We start from the raw sequence: 23,445 nt of genomic DNA on the forward strand, positions 1-23,445 counted from the left end.
ATAAAGACCCAGTAGTGTTCAAATCTGCATAAGAGGTGAGGTCTAGAAGCACAATCAATATAAAGTGAGGTCTTGTAATGATAGAAAGGTGTTGCTAACTCAACAAACTCAGTCACCTTCAGTGGAAGACAAAGGTTTAAATTAACAATTGCACACCACAAATGGTTAATATTCACATTGAAATAAAATGTTTTTATATATAGTTTTATTACAAAACACAAATCAGCCTTTTTTATTAGACCCCCGAGACATTTTCCTGAACCTTTATCCTTGTTTTTTATGAAACAATTCATAGAAATTCCAAGGCCAGCTGCACTTGGCTATAAATGGCAGTTTAGGCTTTCCTAATCCGTCACTAGTCTATGTATGTTCTTATAACAGCATGGAGCTCCTCTTGTTGACACAGCGCTGTAGGCTGTAACTGTCATTTGATCACATGTTCTGCGCTTATGAAACGTTTGCACCGGGGCAATAAGGCACTGTATTATTATCATGACAGCTTCAACTGCAGGTGCCTTTCTGCACAGTTAAAAGCCTCAAGCCGATTTCATGTTGACAAGTTGAAACCATTTAACAGCCGTTCTTTTTGCCCAAAAACATTCTCAGCATCTAGTAGTGAGGTGTTCATGGTTAGATCTAGGTGATGCCAATACGGGAATAGTACAGTGTTTATCCAATAGATATCGACAGAAAAAACGAGGAAAAACATTTTATGATTCTGAATCCCAAAGAAGAGTATTCATGTTTGGTTGCTTTCTTTTTGCAGGGAACCACAAATCAAGGGATTTAGGAGCATCTTTTGTGATTTCCAGTTAAGTCAGGGTCATGGTATGTCTGTAGAAATAAGTCAAATCAACTGGTCTTGTGTTTTTCTTGAAGACGTTTCACCAGTCATCCAACTGGCGTTCTCAAAGAAAGCCAGTTAGATGGCTGGTGAAGCGTCTTCAAGAAAAACACAAGACTAGTTTATTTGACTTATTTTTACAGACAAGTCAGGGTCATGTGTGATTTTCATGGATCTAATGTCGGAATCAGGAATAGGACTATGTCATCTTCCACCGAGTTTTAAAATCAACGTTGATCTGAATCGCCTAGGGCCTAGCAGAGTACCTGACACCCAGGGCACCTCTCAAGCAGTGGATGAAGATGGATATGGACTTATGGTAAAATGGCAAAAGACTAATGGGGGTTTTCCAAAGCGGAGGTCCACGCGGGCCTAGGCCTACCAGGAGTCACTCTGACTACCAGTTCTAAACTGTTCTATATGTTTTCAGTGGTATAACCGCCTGAACACAACTTTAGCCTCAACTTATTTTAGGTGTAAAAGAAGTTTGGTTACTGCCCACATTCTTCAATACGAGAACATAAGTGGATTGGGCCTGGACATTTGGTGGTCGTACCACCGAAAATTCTTTGTTTTGTAAGAGCAAGCGTCATTTAAAGGAGAACTAAATTTAAATTTAAAAAAAGTAGCTAAAAATGTTGTACATGATGTTTTGTGCTTCTGTACCAGCCCAAGGCAACCACAGCCCTTTAGCAGTAAAGATCTGTGTCTCCAAAGATGCCCCATTAGCTCCCCATCTTCTTTTCTGCTGATTCACTGCACATGCTCTGTGCTGCTGTCACTTACTGAGCTTAGGGACCCACTCACAATATACAGTACACATAGAATAGAAATGTCACAATATAAGGCTGATTAGTAATTAATACAGATAATTACTACATGGCAGCACAGAAACCAGTGCAAGTAGCATCAGAATTTAATAATCAGCAAACCTGTAGCATCAGTTTATATTACAGGGGAAGCTCATTTTCTGCTGGATAATTAGTGACGAGCCCTAAGCTTAGCTTCTCAACAGCCAATCAGAGCTCACTGAGCATGTGAGTGTCACAGACACTTTCCAAGATGGTGACCCCCTGTGACAAGTTTGAAGTCCTGGATCATTGCTGCTATTGACAAGCTGAAACTTTAGCCACGTGCTATAAGTTCACTATATAAAATATGCCATTTTTAGCCATTCATTTTTAGGGTTTAGTTCTCCTTTAAACAATGAACGATCATTAATCATATTCTTACTTTGAGCAAAATCCTCTAGAATAACTGAAGGAAACAATACAGATTATTTCACAGATGCATAAAGACATTCAAACATTTTTTTTTTTCAGATGGTGACACTTTCATCAGTAAGGTGCAATTCATTGAAGTCTACAGTTTCAGCAAAACAATCCAACCCAAGACTACTTAAGGGTAAAGGTTTTTTTTTCTTTGCAGAATTTAGAAATGCCAAGAAACACCATAGCCTAATTTAACTTACAAATTGGCAACTCTTTGGTTCGAGGAAGGGGAACAATTCATTCGGAGTCCCTACGCTGGGACTAGGACTTTGGCTCAATTGAAGTGTGAGGATTTGGCATTATTTCAGCTACTCTGCTAAAAGAGCATGCAATTAGATTTGCTACATTTGTATGAAACCACACACTCATTGCTAGTCGTTTGCCTTTATGGGTAAGTTTTAGGTGTTTAAGTAAAAAGAAACATCAGTAGGGTTACAAGCAAAACGTTTTCCAAACCTGGAGCCTTCTATTCTCAAAAAGATCTGTCACTCATGCAGTTTATCCTAAAAAAGTCTTCGGTTTGATACAAGCGGTTCCCTACAGGAAGGATTTTCAAGGTCTATATACAAGATTTTTTTTTTTTTAAAAAAAACAGTAGTATTATACTGCATTCTTTTGTTTGATTTAAAGAGGGGCAATTTTTGCTGCTGTAGTTAAAACTCATTACTCTTTGACTTCCAATATATAATTAGGGTATAACAAACATCATTTTGGCTCATCTTAACTAAACATATCGTTTAGTGATCGTTAAATCACTAGGACGTGCCAAATTGTCGATACCTTTCTTTTAAAGTGAAAGGCAACCCCAAAATAAAAGATAATAAAAGATAATATAATTCTAAGCAGCTTTCTCATTTACATTTAGTAAAAAAATATCAGTGTTTTTTGTAAGAACAATTGCTACTGAAAGCAGCATTTGCTTTAACTCCTGGTTGTTGCTTTTTAATCAACGTTGCAAAAGTCTTGGTTCCCCAGCAAAGAAAGGTCTGTTAATCAGCTGCCTTGTCTTACATCGTATCAACAGTCTGAGCCACTGGGGGAGAGAATATAAAGGGACAGACACTGCTTTCAATAGCAATTAGTGATGTGCGGGTCTGGCATTTCCCGACCTGCCCGCCCACCACCCGCGCCCGACTTCTGGGTCTCTTTTATAGACCTGCCCCGCCCATGACGTCACAAAAGGGATGGGACAAGAGGCACTTGTCTATAAAAACTCAACCCGGAATTCAGCATTTGGAAGCTCGCGGGCGGGTGAGGATTGAGCTCTTCTTACTGCTCTCTCCACCCACGACCTTCCAAATGCCGGCTTCCGACAATGAGCGTGGTCGGCACGAACCTGCGGGCATCGGGTCGGGCCGCACATCACTAATAGCAATACATATAAAAGTAGAAAATTTGTAACGAATGTATATTGCAAAATTGCTTAGAATTAGGTTTTCTTTTATTAGGCAAATTTTTAATTTTTGGGTTGACTTACCCTTTAAGCTTTACTTAAAGGAACAGTTCAGTGTGAAAATAAAAACTGGGTAAATAGATAAGCTGTGCAAAATAAAAAATGTTTCTAATATAGCTAGTTAGTCAAAAATGTAATATATAAAGGCTGAAGTGAACAGATGTCTAATAAAACAGCCAGAATCCAACTTCCTGCTTTTCAGCTCTCTAACTCTGAGTTAGTCAGCGACTTGAAGGGGGGCCACATGGTACATTTCTGTTCAGTGAGTTTGTAATTGATCCTCAGCATTCAGCTCAGATTCAAAAGCAACAGATATGACCCATGTGGCCCCCCCCTCAAGTCTGTGATTGGTTACTGCCTGGTAGCCAGGGTAACCAGTCAGTGTAAACCAAGAGAGCTGAAAAGCAGGAAGTAGTGTTCTGACTGACATGTTAAACATCAAATCACTCCAGCCTTTATATATTACATTTTTGGCTAACTAACTATATTCAAAACATTTTTTATTTTGCACAGCCTATCTATTTACCCAGTTTTTATTTTTACACTGAACTATTCCTTTAAGTCTTCTGCAGAGAAGCTGCTACAATCTCATATGTAAGCTCAGTTAGAGCTGCTTTTGATACGAAGAAATGACAGCAACTGATGTATCAATTTGCAACAGATTATAGCAGTGATCCCCAACCAGTAGCTCAAGAGCAACATGTTGCTCACCAACCCTTTGGATGTTGCTCCCAATGGCCTCAAAGCAGGTGCTTGTTTTTGAATTCCAGGCTTGGAGGCAAGTTTTGGTTGTATAAAAACCAGATGTCATGCCAGAGTCTCCTGTGTGCTGCCAGTCCACATAGGGGCCACTAAATAGTCAATAACAGCCTTTTTTTGGAACCCTTAAGAACAATTTTCATGCTTGTGTTGTTCCCCAAATCCACTTACATCTACAAAAAAAAGTTGGGGACCCCTGGATAAGTGTCCATGACCAGGCTCACTGAGCAAGCTGCTGAACACATAATGGGAGCAAATAGTACTTTTTACAAAAACTCATTATTTGTGGTTTACAATTTGAAAACCATTTTGTAAATATGAACCACCCCTTTATGTTAAAGGTAAGGAAATGCGGGTATGGCTTGAACGTTTACAGACCCGCCTTCAATTTCCATCATATTTTGGCTGCAATCTTTAAATACAAACACAATGATCCAAAAAAAAAAAAGATTACCGGGTTTTGTACATGAAAGTGGTTTAAGCAACTTTGCTATTGGTCACGTGTATTCATTTATAATACTTTTGTTGTTTTTGAATTGTAGAAAGGATGTGTCTATGAAGGTTTTCATTCATCCAGGTCATTGCATATCTAGTAGAAGTAAATCTAGAGCAACTGGACTCAAATCGTTGAGTTTTTGCCCAAAATAGTCAGATTTTTGGGGTATATCCAGCGCAGACCAAGAAAACTTCAAATTGATATAGGTGCCTCTCCCATTGACTTATACAGGACCACAACAGGTCTGAAATGGCGGACTTTATGCAGTAAATAAATCTCGAAAAATTTGAGTTTTTGCCCCCCCAAAAAAAAAAAAGCCCAACCAGATAAATCTGAGGTTTAGTAAATAACCCCCAAGTGTAAAATTGAATACACTCTTTTATAAAACATAGTCCAAAGTACCATGTTGAGCAAAGGGTGGGAACAGGACCATATATTATATATACATATCTAGAGGTAAAATAACTACTCCGGAACCATAATCTCATCCACAAGGACATCAACTTTGAATTAAAACACATTGGGCGCCAGTGTTATTACGTATACTGGACCATTACGTGAATGCCTTCAAACTCCCTTGTTATACATCGTATAACAACATTTACCCACTGGAATATCCTTCAATAGTATGAAAAATACAAACCACTTGAATGCAATTCTGTTCCAGCAGCCTCATTATTACATTTTCCACTAGGGACCCGGAGGTGTTCAGTCTAACTTTTTCAAAGCTTTCTTTTTATTTTTTTTTTTATTTCACCACATGCTGGAATTAATATTCTGTCCAACTGAAACCAGAGAAGTTTCAGTTTTCAGTTTTTCATGGGCACCATCTGGCATTGGATTTAATATATATGTTGAATAAAAAGTGCTTCCTTTACAGTTACAGTATAATTTTATAAAAACAGATTTTTTTTCTCCTTGGGAATTTGAAGCTTTAGGATTAGCTAAGGTTCCTCATGCTAAACTTTTTCACAACTAAGAAAGTAAGCGCTGCTTTACATGACTTGTTCTCTGAGCCAAGTGTTAGAAACTACCTCTCGCACAAACGCACAGCTGGTATGACGGGGCTTGTTCACTAGCCAATGGGCAAGTGTTATCGTTTCTTGGTTGGCATTATCTCAACTCTCACAAAGGTGAAAACGAGAGGAGTCTAAACGTTGCCCCCTTGGTTGTAACTCAACTGCAGTTTGCATCATCGCTGCCGTGTATGGAGGCTAAGCTGTGCTGTTTCAGCAACACGCAAGAGACACATATTGGACAACACAATGCTACATGTAAAAAAAATGGCACATCTCAACAGCAAATTTTAGACAGCATTACACAAGATCAGAATAGTCATTGCCTGATAATGGGGATGAGAGCTTTCAGGAGTTCAGCTGAAGTGTTCAGGCAACAGTTATTCTGCATCTTTAAGGGACCAGGATGGTTAGAGAACCCATGTTTGCAGCTCGCTCTCCCCAAAACCATGTCAACTTACAAAAAAAAATATATTGCTCTTGCATCATAACAAGTCAGATCTCCCTTTGTACCAGAGATTTTGAAAATGGCGAGAAGGTTACTTTTCATGAGTATAAAGACCTCCCCTCTCTTCTTCTACGCTGGGATTTCTGATCAACTCTTGGTTCTGTTTCCAGCAAAACTGCCCAACATGGCTAGGAAGGTCTCTCTTGGTGTGGAGTTTCTTGTGCACGGTGAGGTAACTTTGCTGAAGGAAACCTTCCCCACAATCTGAACACGTATGCAGTTCTTGGCGATCATGGGATCTCTGATGAGCAACTAAGTTGGACATTAAGTTATAGCGCCTTGGGCACTCCACACACTTAAAAGTACGCTTGCCCCTTGGAATAATATTTTTTTCTCGCCTCTCGTCATTAGAGTCACATTTGCGCGGTCGACCTCTGGTCTTTGGAGACGCAAACTCTCCACTTGTGATAACATCGAAGCCAGCCGCCTGGGTGGCATGGCTTTTTAAGTGATACAACAGATTTGACTGTTGGCGGAATCTCTTGCCACAACACTGGCAAGCATAGGGCATCTCTCCAGTGTGAGTGCGCAAATGTATCATCAGGCTAGTGCGCTGGCTGAACTGACGGTTGCACTCATGGCATCGGTATGCCCGTTCTCCAGAATGGATTCGTTGGTGGACTAGCAAATTCGACTGATGAACAAACACTTTGTCACAGTCAGGGCAGGGAAACTCTTCCTTTACTGCCTCCTGAGGAAGGGCTGGTGCTGTTTCAGTTTTAGAACTTGGTTCTAGATGCAGCCAAGTCTGTGCTTGTCCAGGGACCGAGTCCACCTCAGAACAAATTTTTATATCCTCCCCAGAATCTATTCTAGAAATTGAGTTAATAAAGTTCTCTGCCGTACATTTAAGCTGCCCTTGGACTGTGTTGGTCTTTATGTGGTAAAGTAAATTAGACTGCTGACGAAAACGCCTCCTGCATTGCTGGCAGGAGTAGGGCATCTCCCCTGTATGTGTCCTGAGATGCACCATTAAACTAGTACGCTGACTGAATTGCTTCCCACATTCCTGACAACGATAGGCCTTGTCATCTGAGTGGATACGCTCATGGACTAACAGGTTGGATTTGTGGTTAAACGTCTTAAAGCAGCTGCCACACTTATAGGACCTCTCAGCTGGGAGATACATGGATTCATTCATTAAAGTCTCATTGCTGCAGTCACTGTGAGAAGCAGCATCCTCTAACTGCGAGACTGGGGTCTCCTCAAGCAACTGCCTGTTTTGATTCACAAGGTTCCCGTCAGCTAAAGGAAGATAACTCCAGTGAGTTTGGGGTGCACCAGAGGAAGAAAGCATAGCTGTATTGTGAAAATTCTTCCCACTTTGCCTTCGTCTACTCATTTCCTTTTTTTGTCTTGTAACATCATCTTCATCACGGAACTCCTCATGGTTTCGGAGATGCTGGATCAGGTTTGACTGTTGTCGAAACCTCTTGTCACACTTCCAGCACTGATAAGGCTTTTCCCCTGTGTGAATTCGTAAGTGAACAATTAAATTTGATTTGTTATTGAAACGTCGAGGGCACTTCCAACATTTATGAATAAGTTTCCCTGTTGCAAGACTTCCCATGGCTGTTTGTCCTGACCCTAACCAGATATTCTTCCTAGGTCTTCCTCTACCCCTTATTTGGAAATGTCCCTTAATAGGCCCCCCTTCTACTGAACTTCCAGGTTTATGAAACCCAGAGATGGATCCTGGCTGTGCAGAGGCTTTTGGTGCAGAGCGTGTTCCTGGAACATTGTCTCCTCCATCCATCCGAGAGAAAATTCTGAAAGGTTGCTGTTGACTTCTTTCATGTTCTTGTTGGGAAATAAGCACATTTCCTGTGAAAGTATGTGGTTGGCTTATACCAATGGGGTACTGAACCTGAACTTCTCTGCTCTGCATAATGTTACTTGGCTGTTCCGTATGGAACTTTTGGTGCAGCAAGAGGCTGGAAGTACTAGGGAACCATCTGGAACACTGGTTGCATTGATAAACCCTCATTTGGTTCTCGGGAACTCTAGAAACTCCATTATTGCCAATGCTCACTGAACGTGGACTTTCTCTCTCCACATATTGGCCTGAAGGCCCAATCAGCTGCCCTGATAGTTTCACTGTATGTTTGTTTGTATTTCCTGCAGCTGCCTCATTTTGCCCAGCGTGACTCTTCATGTGGTAGAGGAGATTGGATTGCTGCCGAAAGCTTTTACCACACTGCTGGCAAGAGTACGGCATCTCACCCGTGTGCCCTCGCAAGTGAACCATTAAGCTAGTCCTCCTTGTAAAATGTTTACCACATTCTTGGCAACGATAAGATCGATCCCCTGTATGAATGCGCTGATGAACCATAAGGTTGGACTGGTGTGTGAAGCGCTTAAAACAGTGTCCACAGACATAGGGTCTTTTGCAAGAAGCAGACTCTTCTTCTTTATCCCCTTTGATTAGCGGTACCTTAGAGCCCCATACTTCATTGCTGAATTCATCCCCTTCTGAAACCAGATACATCAATGGAAACCCTGGGGCTCGGTTTTCTTCACTCCAGTCACCTCCATCTAGCTCCTCGGCTCGTTGGTGGCTCTTCATGTGATGTGTAAGGTTGGATTGCTGTCTGAAACTCTTATTGCACTTGGAGCAGCGAAATGGAGCCTCACCAGTATGTGTTCTAAGGTGAACAGTTAGGCTAGTGCGCTGATTAAATTTCCTTCTACATACGTGACAAGAATAAGGTTTTTCACCTGTGTGTATACGAAGGTGAGTGACTAGTGAGGACTGTTTGCAGAAAGTCTTGTCACAAACAATGCAACGGTATCTCCTCCACTCACACGGAGTACTATCAGTCTGATCCAGCTGTACAAGTTCTTGGCCAATGCCCTGAAACTTGTCCTGATTGTGAGTTTCCTGGTGCTGCACAAGGTCAGAAAGATCTTGAAAAACAAAGTTGCAGAAAGAGCATTGAAACAAGCCCCAGTATCTCTGATTTGACTGCTCTGGAGATCCAATGTCTATTCTTGTGGGCAAATCCATATTCTTAGCCTGCTGGGCAACATTATATGCCTGTGGTCTGCAGATCAACATGTTGTCTTTGTCAATTTTACCAAAACTCATTGGCATTGGACTGGGTCCCTGTAATGTCTGTGCTCTTGTGTCTTCTGCAATTTTGACTATTCGTGGTTCTGAAGCCCTTTGATCAACAATATTCTCCTCTCTATGCCTCTGTTTTCCTACATGAGCTACAGGCACACTTTGTCCAGGAAGGAAATTGAAATCTGAGACAACTGTTCCTGACTGGCATGCAACTTCTTCTTCTGCCTTGTCTCGCCACCGGTTTCGCTGTCTATCAGCATTACTGTGATCTAGGGAGTTCTGAGTCGCTTGGTCTTCAGCCATTTTTCCAGCAACAGGACCAAAAGACCCTATTTTTTCTGGCCTTTCACTGACCCAACATTCTGAAACTAAGCAGACAAATAAGATGACATAAGATCTTTGTACTTAAAAAAAAAAAAAAAAAAAAAGAGTAAATTACTGTATACTTAATTATGAAATATAAATAACAGGTACCTGCAAAGTATCTTATTCAAATTCCATGTCGCTTGAATTACAGAACTATAAAAGGATTGAGGTAAAAGTTTTGTCTAGGATGAACTGGTCATGGAGGAGGGGCAGGCAATATTTGATTGACAGCTGAGATTCTTGAATTAGTTTGCAACAGCTATGAATGCTTTAATAAAAAAAGAATTTGGATTTCATGTTTAATTTGAAAAGGATTTTTATTATACAGATATATATATATATATATATATATAGATAATACAGACAATTACTTTTCACTTTCCATCCAGGACTTCCTAGATGTCTCTGCTCTCCCCACATTCCTCTGTTCTCTTCACCATTTAATTGTGTAGCCAGTACATGGGGATGGACATCAGGTCCCCCATTCTGGTGCACAAACAAGATTCTATCATTATGCTACCATGCTATCATTAGGAGTTCCTAGACCGAAGGAAACAAATTTCAAATAATTTTTACAGTGTAATTAAAGCTGATTTTGCTTGACTAACTTGGAATCATTTTTTTGGGCGATGGGTCCCCTTTAAAACAAACACCTTGCCTCGGGAAACACAGTAGACTGAGGGCAGTGCTTAATAGGCTGACAGCTTATGATTAAAGGGGAATGTTCATCGTTCAGTTAACATTTAGCTTGATGTAGAGAGTGATATTCTAAGACAATTTGCAGCTGCTTTTCATTTTTTGTTGTTTTTGAGTTAGCTTTTTATTCAGCAGCTCTCTGGTTTCGGAATTTCAGTAGTCTGGTTGCTAGGGTTGAAATTACCCTAGCAACCATGAATTGGTTTAAAGTGGACCTTTCACCCAGACATAAAAAGCTGTATATTAAAAGTCCTTTTCAAATTAAACATGAAACCCAAATTTTTTTTTTACTTAAGCATTCATAGCTGTTGTAAACTCTTTTAAAAATCTCCGCTGTCAATCAAATATTTTTGCTTTAGGCATAGAGTCGGAGCAGGCAGTTACTTTCACTTTCCGTTGAGCACTTCCTACATGTCACTGCTCTCCCCACATTCCCCCGTTCTCTTAACCATTTAATTCTGTAACCAGGGCATGGGGATGGACATCAGGTCCCCCATTCTGGTGCACAAACAAGATTCTGAGATGATACAAGGCTTGTCTTAATAACAGTGTCCACAAAATGGCTCCTGCCTGCTTGTTATAATTATGAATTCCCAGACTGATGGAAACAAGATTAAAACATTTTTTTACAGTGTAATTAAAGTTAATTTTGCTTGACTAACATGATAAAATAGGATTGGCTTTTTTTGGGGTGACAGGTCCCCTTTAAACAAGAGACTGGAATATGAATAGGAGAGGGTGTAAATAGAAAGACGAGTAATGAAAAAAATATCAATAATAAATGTGTAGCCTTACAGAGCATTTGCTTTTAGATGGGGTCAGTGACCCCCATTTGAAAGCTGGAAAGAGTCACTAGAAGGCGGCAAATAATTTAAAAAATTCAAAATGAAAAAAAATAATCAAGACCAATTGAAAAGTTACTTAGAACTGACCATTCTATAACATACTAAGTTAACTTAAAGGTAAAGCACCCCTTTAAGACAATGATATTCAGTATAAAATCTGACACGTATCGGTATCACTTTAAGAAAAATGTTGGGAAACCTAAGAATGAAATGGTAAAGCACTTGTTACAGATACAAGATTTGTGTCCCTTGGATACAGGGTACACCAATGACCCCCATCCGTGGAAAGAGGAAAATCACCAGCAATTTTGTATTTATTAAATACAGTAACAACATGCTTACACTCCATGCGGCTTGGGCTGCTCAGGTCATTCTCCATAACATAGGGCTCCTCTCCATTTTTCCTTATTGTCAAAAATGTGAGCTGTAAACCGATGACAACCTATATGGAACCCTACAGGAAAAAAAATAAATAAACGTCTGAGCCATGACGTTTACTACTGCTGCCTGAGGCAAGGTTCTAGTTAAGCCCCCCCCTCCCCATACACGGGCCCATAAAAGCTGCTGACAGAATGATTCGTCAGCTTATTGGCCAGTGTGTTGGGTCATCCAACGGGCTTCCCCAATCGATATCTGGCCGAAAGTCGTCCAGATCTTGATTGGGCAGGTTGAAAAATTCGGTCGGATTGCGGCCACATCTGTGCGTGTATGCGGTCCCGCGATCCGACCGCCCGTATCAGATCCATTATGATCCAATCGTTGTGCCCTAGGGCCCACGATTGGATGAGCTCAATATCGGCCACTTCAATGTAGGCATATCGGGGAGAGATTCGCTCGTTTTGGCGAAATCGACAAACGATCAGATCTCTACGTCTATGGCTGCCTTTAGGCAAAGCCAGTGGTTGTAATCATTAAACTTCATTTCTTAAGACCTATAAATACCTTGGGAAAAAAAAAAAGTTTTTAAAGCAGCGATAAAGAAAGTAAAAATATAAAATGAGGAATTGACTGGTTTATCTGCACAGACTGATACCCAAAAAGTACATCGATTGTAAATAGATGCAGGTTTAGAATATGGTTCTATTAAAAAATGTAATATTTAGTTCTAGGGGGCTTTGAAAAGACTTTCTTAATCGTTTCTTTTTCCTCAGTATATACAATAGAGAAGGAAGGCCGGGGAATAATGAAATACACCCCCAAGTACTCCCCTTTCCCCTGGTACGGTACATACGGATTAGAGCAAAAATTGTGCTCGACTTCTCCTCCTAGCCCGAGCAAGTAGAGAAAAACCAGAAGTCAATGGTTGCAGTTGTACGGAGTATTTTTCATCCTGTCAGACTGATTTATCTCTAATAGCTGTGAGCAGTTAAAGGCAGCACACAGGTGACCCATAAATTTAAAGGGATGTCATGGGAAAAGGACAGATTTTTTTTTTACATTTAATTTTGAAATCTGACATGGGTCTAGACATATTGTCAGTTTCCCAGCTGCCCCCAGTCATGTGACTTGTGCTCTGATAAGCTTCAGTCACTCTTTACTGCAAGTTGGAGTGATATCATCCCCTCCATTCCCCCCCCAGCAGCCTAACAACAGAACAATGGGAAGGTAACCAGATAACCGCTCTTTAAAGGTGGCCATACACGGGCCGATAAAAGCTGCCGACAGACCGTATCGGCAGCTTATTGGCCCGTGTATGGGCCCCCCCCCCGACGGGCTTCACCGATCAAGATCTGGCCGATAGTCGGCCAGATCTTGATCGGATGGGACAAAAAATCCCGTCGGATCGCAGCCGCATCTATTCGTTGATGCGGTTCCGCAATCCGACCGCCCATTGCTATTTGTTAGGATCTGATTGTTGGGCCCTAGGGCCCACGATCAGATCAGCCCGATATTGCCCACCCCAAGGTGGGCATATCGGGGAGAGATCCGCTCATTTGACGACATCGCCAAACGAGCGGATCTCTCAGTGTATGGGCACCTTTACACAAGAGAACAGCTGCCTGGTAGATCTAAGAACAGCACTCAATAGTAAAATCCAGGTCCCACGGAGATACATTCAGTTACATTGAGTAGGAGAAACAACAGCCCGCCAGAAAGCAGTTCCATCCTAAAGTTCTGGCTCTTTCTGAAAGCACATGACCAGGCAAAATGACCTGAGATGCACATACACACCAATATTACTACTAAAATATACACTTGCTGGTTCAGGAATGAAATTTTATATTGTAGAGTGAATTATTTGCAGTGTAAATTAGGAATAAAAACAAGGGATGCACCGAATCCACTATTTTGGATGGATTCGGCCGCAAAACCGAACCCTAATTTGCATATGCAAATTAGGGGTGGGAAGGTGAAAAAAATGTTTTGCTTCCTTGTTCTTTGACAAAAAGTTGCATGTTTTCCCTCCCCGCCCCTTATTTGCATATGCAAATTAGGATTCGATTCGGCCTGGCAGAAGGATTCAGGGAGAACCCTAATAAAAACTACATCATAAATATCATGACAGAATCCCTTTAATGACTACAGACCCCATAAATTCAGCTTGCTCTTTACTGCTCGCAGCTCTTACACAGTCCCAACCATTATCGTCTGGTTTTTCTCTACTTGCTCGGGCTAGAAGGAGAAGTCGAGCACCGCATGTTGGATCCTGCACTGTGAATGTCGTCCTTTCACCTTTGTGAGCAGCTGGGAAGCAGAGTTTTAGCAAGGTATTTTTAATAAAGCATTTAAAATATTACACATTGTGCAGGATAGAGCTAGTATTCGTGCAGGGTAGAATTGGTTTTTTACTTTACGTGTTATTTTTCCTTTAAGGAAAGGGCTCCCATATACAGATATGGGACCTGTTATCCAGAACGCTCGGGACCTGGGGTTTTCCCGGATAACGGATCTTTCTGTTATTCGGATTTTCATACCTTAAGTCTACTAGAAAATCCTGTAAATATGAAATAAACCCAATAGGATGTTTTTGTTTCCAATAAGGATTAATTATATCTTAGTTTTACATTGAGTGCAGGCTACTGTTTTATTATTACAGAGAAAAAGGAAATCATTTTTTAAACATTTGGATTATTAGGATAAAATGGAGTCTATGGGATATGGCCTTTCCGTAATTTTGAAGCTTTCTGGATTAAGGGTTTCCAGATAACAGATCCCATACCTGTACTACCGGACCAAGTGGTTGTTAAAATAGTTTACACGTCCTCAAGAACTGTTAGTAGCGTACAATGTAAAAAAAAAAATAAAAAACTTGCAAATAATGTTATGCTGTGCTGAGTCAACTTTAGTCCCACTGCCTCTTTAACACCGATATTTTTTAAAAGATACTGCTTTGAAGCTGACAGTTTGGGAAATTCTGTCATATAGTGGTTTTGCTTTTGTAGAACTGTAGAGTCACGTGTAATAGTTTACCCAAAAAAAAAAAAAAAAGTTGTAAACCATTCTTATGATGGTCCCACTTGGTTATTCTGCTTGCTACTCACCTACAGACATCACACTCTGTTTTGGTTTTCACACTTGCCCCCGGCGCTGGTCCAGAAACATCCAATCCAGAGCCAAAAACTGAACAGGGACATCGTCCAACAGCAACTTCTGCAAGAAATCACAAAGAAGCATAAGCAACTGAATCAACAATGTATTTTCTATAATTCTGACAAAGGCTTCCTGGCACTAATCTAATGTGCCAAAACCTGCCCCATGACTGATGTTACTTACCTTTACTGACCAATGACATCTCTAGCAGTAGCTGCTTTGCCCACCTACCCACAAGCCTGACAACAAGAGATGCCTTGCTAGTGAACAAAGATAAAACTTTGAGTTACACGATGGAGTTGTGACCTCTATCTTTGCCCATATCAACAGAACCACTGGTTGGTTCCCAATGTGCATCTACCCGCTGACTGGTCACCAGCATGAAACCTAGGAGTAAGAGCCACAGCCAAAGATGGAAGCCGCCAACACTGCAATATATTGCTGCTCTTGGATGCCAATATGAGGGAACAGACACACTTGGTGGTGTAATGGTGATGTGGTTCTTAGTCTCTGGGAAGGGAGTGAGCGATGCAGGGAGAGATGGTGCCTATAGTAAAAGTGGATAATAGTCTCTGGGAAGGGAGTGTGACTGTGGGATAGCAGGTATAGTAGGGAGAGATGGTGCCTATAGTAACAGTGGATAATAGTCTCTGGGAAGGGAGTGTGACTGTGGGATAGCAGGTATAGTAGGGAGAGATGGTGCCTATAGTAACAGTGGATAATAGTCTCTGGGAAGGGAGTGTGACTGTGGGATAGCAGGTATAGTAGGGAGATATGGTGCCTATAGTAACAGTGGATAATAGTCTCTGGGAAGGGAGTGTGACTGTGGGATAGCAGGTATAGTAGGGAGAGATGGTGCCTATAGTATCAGTGGATAATAGTCTCTGGGAAGGGAGTGTGACTGTGAGATAGCAGGTATAGTAGGGAGAGATGGTGCCTATAGTATCAGTGGATAATAGTCTCTGGGAAGGGAGTGTGACTGTGGGATAGCAGGTATAGTAGGGAGAGATGGTGCCTATAGTAAAAGTGGATAATAGTCTCTGGGAAGGGAGTGTGACTGTGGGATAGCAGGTATAGTAGGGAGAGATGGTGCCTATAGTAACAGTGGATAATAGTCTCTGGGAAGGGAGTGTGACTGTGGGATAGCAGGTATAGTAGGGAGAGATGGTGCCTATAGTAACAGTGGGATAATAGTCTCTGGGAAGGGAGTGTGACTGTGGGATAGCAGGTATAGTAGGGAGAGATGGTGCCTATAGTAACAGTGAGATAATAGTCTCTGGGAAGGGAGTGTGACTGTGGGATAGCAGGTATAGTAGGGAGAGATGGTGTCTATAGTAACAGTGGATAATAGTCTCTGGGAAGGGGGTGTGACTGTGGGATAGCAGGTATAGTAGGGAGAGATGGTGTCTATAGTAACAGTGGGATAATAGTCTCTGGGAAGGGGGTGTGACTGTGGGATAGCAGGTATAGTAGGGAGAGATGGTGCCTATAGTAACAGTGGATAATAGTCTCTGGGAAGGGAGTGTGACTGTTGGATAGCAGGTATAGTAGGGAGAGATGGTGCCTATAGTAACAGTGGATAATAGTCTCTGGGAAGGGAGTGTGACTGTGGGATAGCAGGTATAGTAGGGAGAGATGGTGCCTATAGTAACAGTGGGATAATAGTCTCTGGGAAGGGAGTGTGACTGTGGGATAGCAGGTATAGTAGGGAGAGATGGTGTCTATAGTAACAGTGGATAATAGTCTCTGGGAAGGGAGTATGGCTGTGGGATAGCAGGTATAGTAGGGAGAGATGGTGCCTATAGTAACAGTGGATAATAGTCTCTGGGAAGGGAGTGTGACTGTGGGATAGCAGGTATAGTAGGGAGAGATGGTGCCTATAGTAACAGTGGGATAATAGTCTCTGGGAAGGGAGTGTGACTGTGGGATAGCAGGTATAGTAGGGAGAGATGGTGTCTATAGTAACAGTGGATAATAGTCTCTGGGAAGGGAGTGTGACTGTGGGATAGCAGGTATAGTAGGGAGAGATGGTGCCTATAGTAACAGTGGGATAATAGTCTCTGGGAAGGGAGTGTGACTGTGGGATAGCAGGTATAGTAGGGAGAGATGGTGCCTATAGTAACAGTGGGATAATAGTCTCTGGGAAGGGAGTGTGACTGTGGGATAGCAGGTATAGTAGGGAGAGATGGTGTCTATAGTAACAGTGGATAATAGTCTCTGGGAAGGGAGTGTGACTGTGGGATAGCAGGTATAGTAGGGAGAGATGGTGCCTATAGTAACAGTGGGATAATAGTCTCTGGGAAGGGAGTGTGACTGTGGGATAGCAGGTATAGTAGGGAGAGATGGTGCCTATAGTAACAGTGGGATAATAGTCTCTGGGAAGGGAGTGTGACTGTGGGATAGCAGGTATAGTAGGGAGAGATAGTGGCAATGTTCCCTTCCAAGGTGTACACTTGTGAGCATACACAAGCTTTGAGGCCAGAACACACATCACATTGCAATGTTCACAAAGAATTGTGTGTTAAAACACAAAATGTTGTGCACACAGTTTTTAAAAACTGTACACAGTAACAAAATAATTTCTTTGTGCACATAACTTAGAAGGAATTAGAGGGAACATTGGATAGTGCTTATAGGATAAAATTCCCTCCCCACTATTAAACAAGACAGACTGTAGCTAAAATACAGCAATGCCTTTTGCTTCAGAAGAATATGTTAATGTTATTCAATGGGTAGGGCAACCAGTTTTTTTTTTTTTTTTTTAATATCAGAGCAACATGGCTCGAACCTGTTTTCTATTAACGTTTTATTTATTATTACTCCTATGTTTGATATATAAAACAGAGAATACAAACAAAAAAGGGAGTGGCTGGTTTGTTTTCATAGTTAATGCTTTGCCTGGAGCTATATTATTATATATTATTATATGTCCAAGAGGTCAGAATGAATGCATGCAGAGTCATTTTAGTCTGCGGCGAGCACGGTTGCCTTGGAAATGGCAGACACATGAGATTATGAAAACAATGGCTTAATACTTTGAACAAGGAACATTCGACAATAAAGCTGGAGCCGCTATAAAGCTAAATTATGAACGATATTAAATCTAAACCCACAAAGGCCAGAGAGCGGCTGCTGAATACACAGGCAGGAAAACTTCTCATAAAGAATGTCCCTAAGGGAATCCCACGTCAGTAATATGCGATATTTAGTTTCATCCCCGAGTGATGGCAAAATGTATTAGTTCCCACAATGCAATGGAAGCGGCAGGAACAGATGGAAGGAATATTCAGTGCTCGGTGTGGGTAGATTTTCAGTAAAACAGATTCTGCACATCGGGTAAAGTCATATGACTTGCAGGGCCACAGTAACCGGATTTCTTAAGGTGATCATAGATGTTACAATAATGGTATTTCCAGGAAAGCTCGTTCGTTACAATAGACACGTGTAGAGCTAAATCGTCAGATATACAAATAGAAACAATAGAATTCTACCTGTATATGACGATTCAGCACTACAATGGCCGATGTTCGGGTGCCTTCAAAGGAGCCCAAGCCCGATCGATGATAGATAGAGATAGCGAGATAGAGATATAGAGATAGCGAGATAGATGGACGATAGATCTATCGTCTAGATGGACGATAGATCTATCGTCTAGATGGACGATAGATCTATCGTCGAGATCAGGGTTTCCCAACCTTTTTCCACCCATGAGCAACATTCAGATGTGACAAGAGTTGGGGAGCAACACAAGCATGAAAAATGTTCCTGGCTAGTGCCAAGTAAGGGTTGATTGACTATTGGTAGCCTCTATGTGGAATGGCAGCCTACAGGAGCCTCTGTTTAGTAGGACACCTGTTTTTTATACAACCAAAATTTGCCTTCAAGCCTGGAATTCAAAAATAAGCACCTGCTCCGAGGCCACTGGGAGCAACATCCAAGGGGTTGGGGAGCAACATGTTGCTCACGAGCTACTGGTTGGGGACCACTGGTCTAGATGGACGATAGATGGACGATAGATCTATCGTCTAGACAATAGATGGACAATAGATGGACAATAGATGGACAATAGATGGACAATAGATGGACAATAGATGGAAGCTGCTCTGATGTTCTTTTGATTAGAAAAGATTTGAAAAAGGTTTCTATTTTTAAAAAATATGGATTATTTGATTATATTGGAGTCTATCCTCATCATCATTTATTTACATAGCGCTGTCAAGATACGCAGTGCTTATGGAAGACAGTCTTTCCGTAACTCTGAGCTTTTTGGATAACGGATCCCATACCTGTACCACTACTAAAATGACAATTAGGGTAACAGGTGCTATATACAGTATGGGGCATATTTATCAGGGGTCGAATTGTAAATTAGAATTTTCAAGTTTTTTTTACAGTCAAAACGGTCAAATTCGACTATGCAATTATTCAAATTTGATTAGAATTTTTCAAAACCTTCTAATTAGATTTTAGTGATTTATCATACTCTGGCCCTTTAAAGGGGAACTATCAAGAACATTTAATATGAGCTTCGGCATACTGAAATAAGAAGTTTCCTAAATATAATTAAAAATTCTGTACTGTTTCAAGTTTATCTTCACTCTTAGCATCAGTTTCTCTTCATTCAGTCTTACTGCAGCAGTTGGGCGTCAGATATTCATTGACAGTTAGATCCAATATATCTTATAGGGGGGCTCATTTTGCCTAGACGATGTATTAGAGCTCACTCTATTAAAATCACCAGACATCATGTCTCTGCACATGCAGGATTTGTGCAAAAGGCAGTTATTTTGTTAGATTTTGCTTGTACTGGAATCAGTTATTTGAGTGAGCTCTAATACATCTGCAAGGAAAGGAAGCCCCCCCCCGTAAACGTGGCCATACATGGATAGATCCGCTCGTTTGGCGATGTCGCCAAACGAGCGGATCTCCCTCCGATATGCCCACCTTGAGGTGGGCAATATCGGGCAGATCCGATCGTGGGCCCTAGGGCCCACCGATCGGATCCTAGCATTCGGTAAACGGGCGGTCGGATCGCGGGACCGCATCAACGAACAGATGCGGCCGTGATCCGACGGGATTTTCTGTCCCATCCGATCGAGATCTGGCCGACTTTCGGCCAGATCTCAATCGGGGAAGCCCGTCGGGGGCCCCCATACACGGGCCAATAAGCTGCCGACACAGTCTGTCGGCAGCTTTTATCGGCCCGTGTATGGCTACCTTAAGATATATTGGATCAGTCCTCTGACACCCAACTGCTGCATGAAGACAGAATGAAGAGAAACAGATGCTGAGAGTGAAGATAAACTTGATTATTTCAGAAACAGTAGAGAATTTTTAGAGGAATAGTGAAGATAAACTTGAAACGATGCAGAATGTTTAATTGATTGTATTTAGAAAGTTTCTTATTTCAGCACGATGAAACATATTAAATTTCCACGATAGTTCCCCTTTAAGAACTCGAATTCTACTATTTGCCACCTAAAACCTGCCGAATTACTGTTTAAGTCGACGGGGGATGTCCGGGGATCAATTTGGAGTTGTTTGCAGCCTTCCTGGCATTTGAGTTTTTTTTCTAATCGAGTTTTTAAAATTCAAATCAAATTCGATTTGAGTTTTCGGGTCGATTACATCCATCTGAGTTAAACAAAATGTAATTTTTTTTAATAAATTTCGAAAAAAAAAATTTTTTATGAAATAATTAAAATTTTTATAAATTACTTCCTTTTTCTCTGTAATAATAAAACAGTAGCTCGTACTTGATCCCAACTAAGATATAATTAATCCTTATTGGAAGCAAAACCAAACTTGGATTTATTTAATGTTTATATGATTTTCTAGTAGACTTAAGGTATGTGGAGTAATAGCAAATCCTTGAAATCATGACACTCCATATAGAGTTTGTGCAGAATACAATAACTGTGTTATATATAAACATGCAATAAATACAACCCCTGTAATAAAAGATAAATAAAATCAATAAAAATTCCTGTGCGCCAGTCTGGGGGGGGGGGGGCAGGGACGCAGTACAGTTATGGAATCATCCGGAATGCTTGGAATCTGGGGGCTTCCGGATAAGGGATCTTTATGTAATTTCGGTTATTGTACCTTAAAGGGGTGGTTCACCATTACGTTAACTTTTAGTATGTTATAGAATTGCTAATTCTGAGCAACTTTTCAATTGATAATAACATTTAATTTTGTGTTCTGATTTTCAAAATGGGGTTCACTGACCCCATCTAAAAATAGAAATGCTCTAAATCAAACTATAAATGTATTATTTATTTTTAATAGCTTAAACTATTTGCCTTTTTATTTCTGACGTTTTTCAGCTTTCAAATAGGGGTCACTGACACCATCCAAAAAAAACAAATGTTCTCTACAGCTACAAATTTATTGCTGCTGCTTACTCATCTTTCTATTCAGGTCCCCTCCTATTGATTTCCCAGTCTCTTAATTAAATCAATGCAAGGTTGCTAGGGTAATTTTCACCCTAGCAACCATATTGCTGAAACGGTAAACTGTAGAGCTGCTGAACGAAAAGCTAAAAAACGAAAACACTAAAACAAACAAATAAAAAACACTCTACACATCATACTAACAGTTAATGCATAGGTGATCAACCCTTTTAAGGCTGCTAAAAACCAATTAAAAGTGAAATTAATTCAATAGGTGTGTTTTGCCCCCCCCCAGGGTTGCCCGATCTAATTTTCAAAACCAGCCCAAAACTAGCCAAGAGGTACTTCAAAAGAACCCTAAAAATAGCACAATATGAGGAGAGAAAAAAAAAACTAAAAAATAAACGAATATATATATATATATATATATATATATATAAAAAACTCCTTTTTCAGACTTTCCTAGTTTTGCAAATTTTTACATGAAGCAAAATGCGACAGATTCACCCATCACCAGGGGTGTAACTACAGAGGGGGGCCCAGGAGGTATAGGGGTCCCATAAGGCCTAATACATATACAATTCAATAAACAGCTCAACCTCTAGGCATTTTGGAGGGCAGCAGATTTTTGCCCTTAAATTGTCTGAAATTTAAAAAAAAACTACGGAAAATGTGATAATGCTTAATAGGGACGGTAGACTGGGGTACAGAGCCCAAAATCTGGTAACTCCTGTCTTCTACACGTCAGTCCCATTGCATTCTGGGTATTGTAGTCTTACACTAAACCTGGCAGTTGGCAATTTGTTAAAGGAGAAGGAAAGGTTAAAATTAAGTAAGCTTTATCATATAAATACACCAGTAAACCCTCAAAGTAGTGCTGCTCTGAGACCTCTGTCAAAATAAACAACACATTTCTTTCCTTCTATTGTGTACTCATGGGCTTCTGTATCAGACTTCCTGTTTTCATCATAAATCTCCAGGGCTAGGGCTTGAGCATGCTCAGTTTGCTCCTCTCTCCCTCTCAGCTGTAATCTGAGCCCAGAGCTATGAGTGAGCAGGAGAGACTCAGGCAGGAAGTGATGTCACACCAAGCTAATATGGCAGCTGCTATCCTAAACAAACAGAGAGCTTCTAGAGCTGTTTACTCAGGTATGGTAAAGCATTCTGCAGAATAAATATAGCGTTATAGCTTGTACTCTTGTGGCTAATCTATTGGCAATAAACTACTTCAGTAGCTTTCTTTTTCCTTTAAACAAAAACTACGTTACCCAACATGCATTGGGAGACGCAGGCTTGGCACATTAGAACAAAAAAAAAAGAAACTTTGGCTGGTTTCCAAAGTACTAACCAGTTATAGGCCCAAAAAAGTAGCCCAATTCCTTACCTTGGCTACTTTATAACTTTCAAAACCCGCCTGGGCTTTTAATTAGTAGCCCAATTTGGCTGGAAACCCTTAAACCCTGCCAACCCCTTCCCCATTTGATTCAGACACTTTAGTCACCATCAAGTACAAGCTACTGTTTTATTATTCCAGAGAAAAAGGAAATTATTTGTGAAAAATTAGAATAATTTTCTTTAAGAGAATGGGCCTTCCCATTATTCCAGGGAAGGGTGTACATTCCTTTTTCACACCTTATAGTGAGCTTGACTTGCCGGACTGTACCACTGACAGTGGAAAAGGGGGAGCAGTAGAAGAGCTGCAGTTTGGATACCCCTCAATTGTATATACTGACAGTCAGAAGTAGAGGGGAGGGGGGGTTAATAGTCCCGGGCCCTGCTGGTTTTGGAGAACTTACTTGTATTACCGGGGCCCCTGTTTTCAGCGAGGGGCGTGGTTTGGAATAGAGGCAGTTACTAGGGCGCCTGTATCTTCTTCCCCCTATTCATCTCTCTGTACTTGTAGTTTCCTCACAGTTGTTGTCCCGGTGACGCCGTATTGAGGGATCGGCAACACTGAGGGTGGGAGTTCAAACGTCACCCCTCTAATCTAAGCAAATGCATCAGTCCCACTTTTCCAATCACATCCCGCTATCCCGGATCGCTACTTACTCCTTCGGCAAAACTGTTAGCCACAAGACGCCGCCTCCTCCTCCTCCTGTCTTTCAGAAAATCCCGACACCGCAAGTCTCATCACGCGAGAATTGGCGTCACGATCACACGTAAGCGCGGTGACGTAGCACGTAGCTGCTGTAACGGAG

At 41.1% G+C, this 23,445-nt stretch overlaps 1 protein-coding gene across 5 annotated transcripts; it reads right to left on the reverse strand.

The window, feature by feature from the left end:
- Positions 1-5,514: 5,514 nt before the first annotated feature.
- LOC108696805 (zinc finger protein 585A) lies at positions 5,515-23,445 on the reverse strand. 5 transcript variants are annotated; one of them, XM_018226453.2, is made up of 5 exons: positions 23,297-23,445; positions 23,044-23,200; positions 14,804-14,912; positions 11,664-11,775; positions 5,515-9,782 (listed from the first exon to the last, which is right to left on the reverse strand). In XM_018226453.2, the coding sequence occupies exons 4-5, from the start codon at positions 11,698-11,700 to the stop codon at positions 6,379-6,381; spliced, it is 3,441 nt and encodes a 1,146-aa protein (XP_018081942.1). In that variant the 5' UTR covers positions 11,701-11,775; positions 14,804-14,912; positions 23,044-23,200; positions 23,297-23,445; the 3' UTR covers positions 5,515-6,378. The 5 variants fall into 5 exon arrangements, with proteins under 5 accessions (XP_018081942.1, XP_018081944.1, XP_018081941.1 ...); XM_018226455.2 differs by lacking the exon at positions 23,044-23,200 and having other exon boundaries at positions 23,297-23,426; XM_018226452.2 differs by having other exon boundaries at positions 23,044-23,398.

The sequence above is a fragment of the Xenopus laevis genome, chromosome 7L, assembly GCF_017654675.1.
Source record: "Xenopus laevis strain J_2021 chromosome 7L, Xenopus_laevis_v10.1, whole genome shotgun sequence".
NCBI lineage: Eukaryota > Metazoa > Chordata > Amphibia > Anura > Pipidae > Xenopus > Xenopus laevis.

Excerpts from the sequence above, each read along its gene's own strand:
- LOC108696805 (XM_018226453.2), bottom strand. The coding sequence starts at position 11,700 with ATGGAGAATGACCTGAGCAGCCCAAGCCGCATGGAGT. Across the intron at positions 9,783-11,663 it reads CAGCCCAAGCCGCATGGAGT|TTTCAGAATGTTGGGTCAGT; the intron begins GTAAGCATGTTG and ends TTGTCTGCTTAG.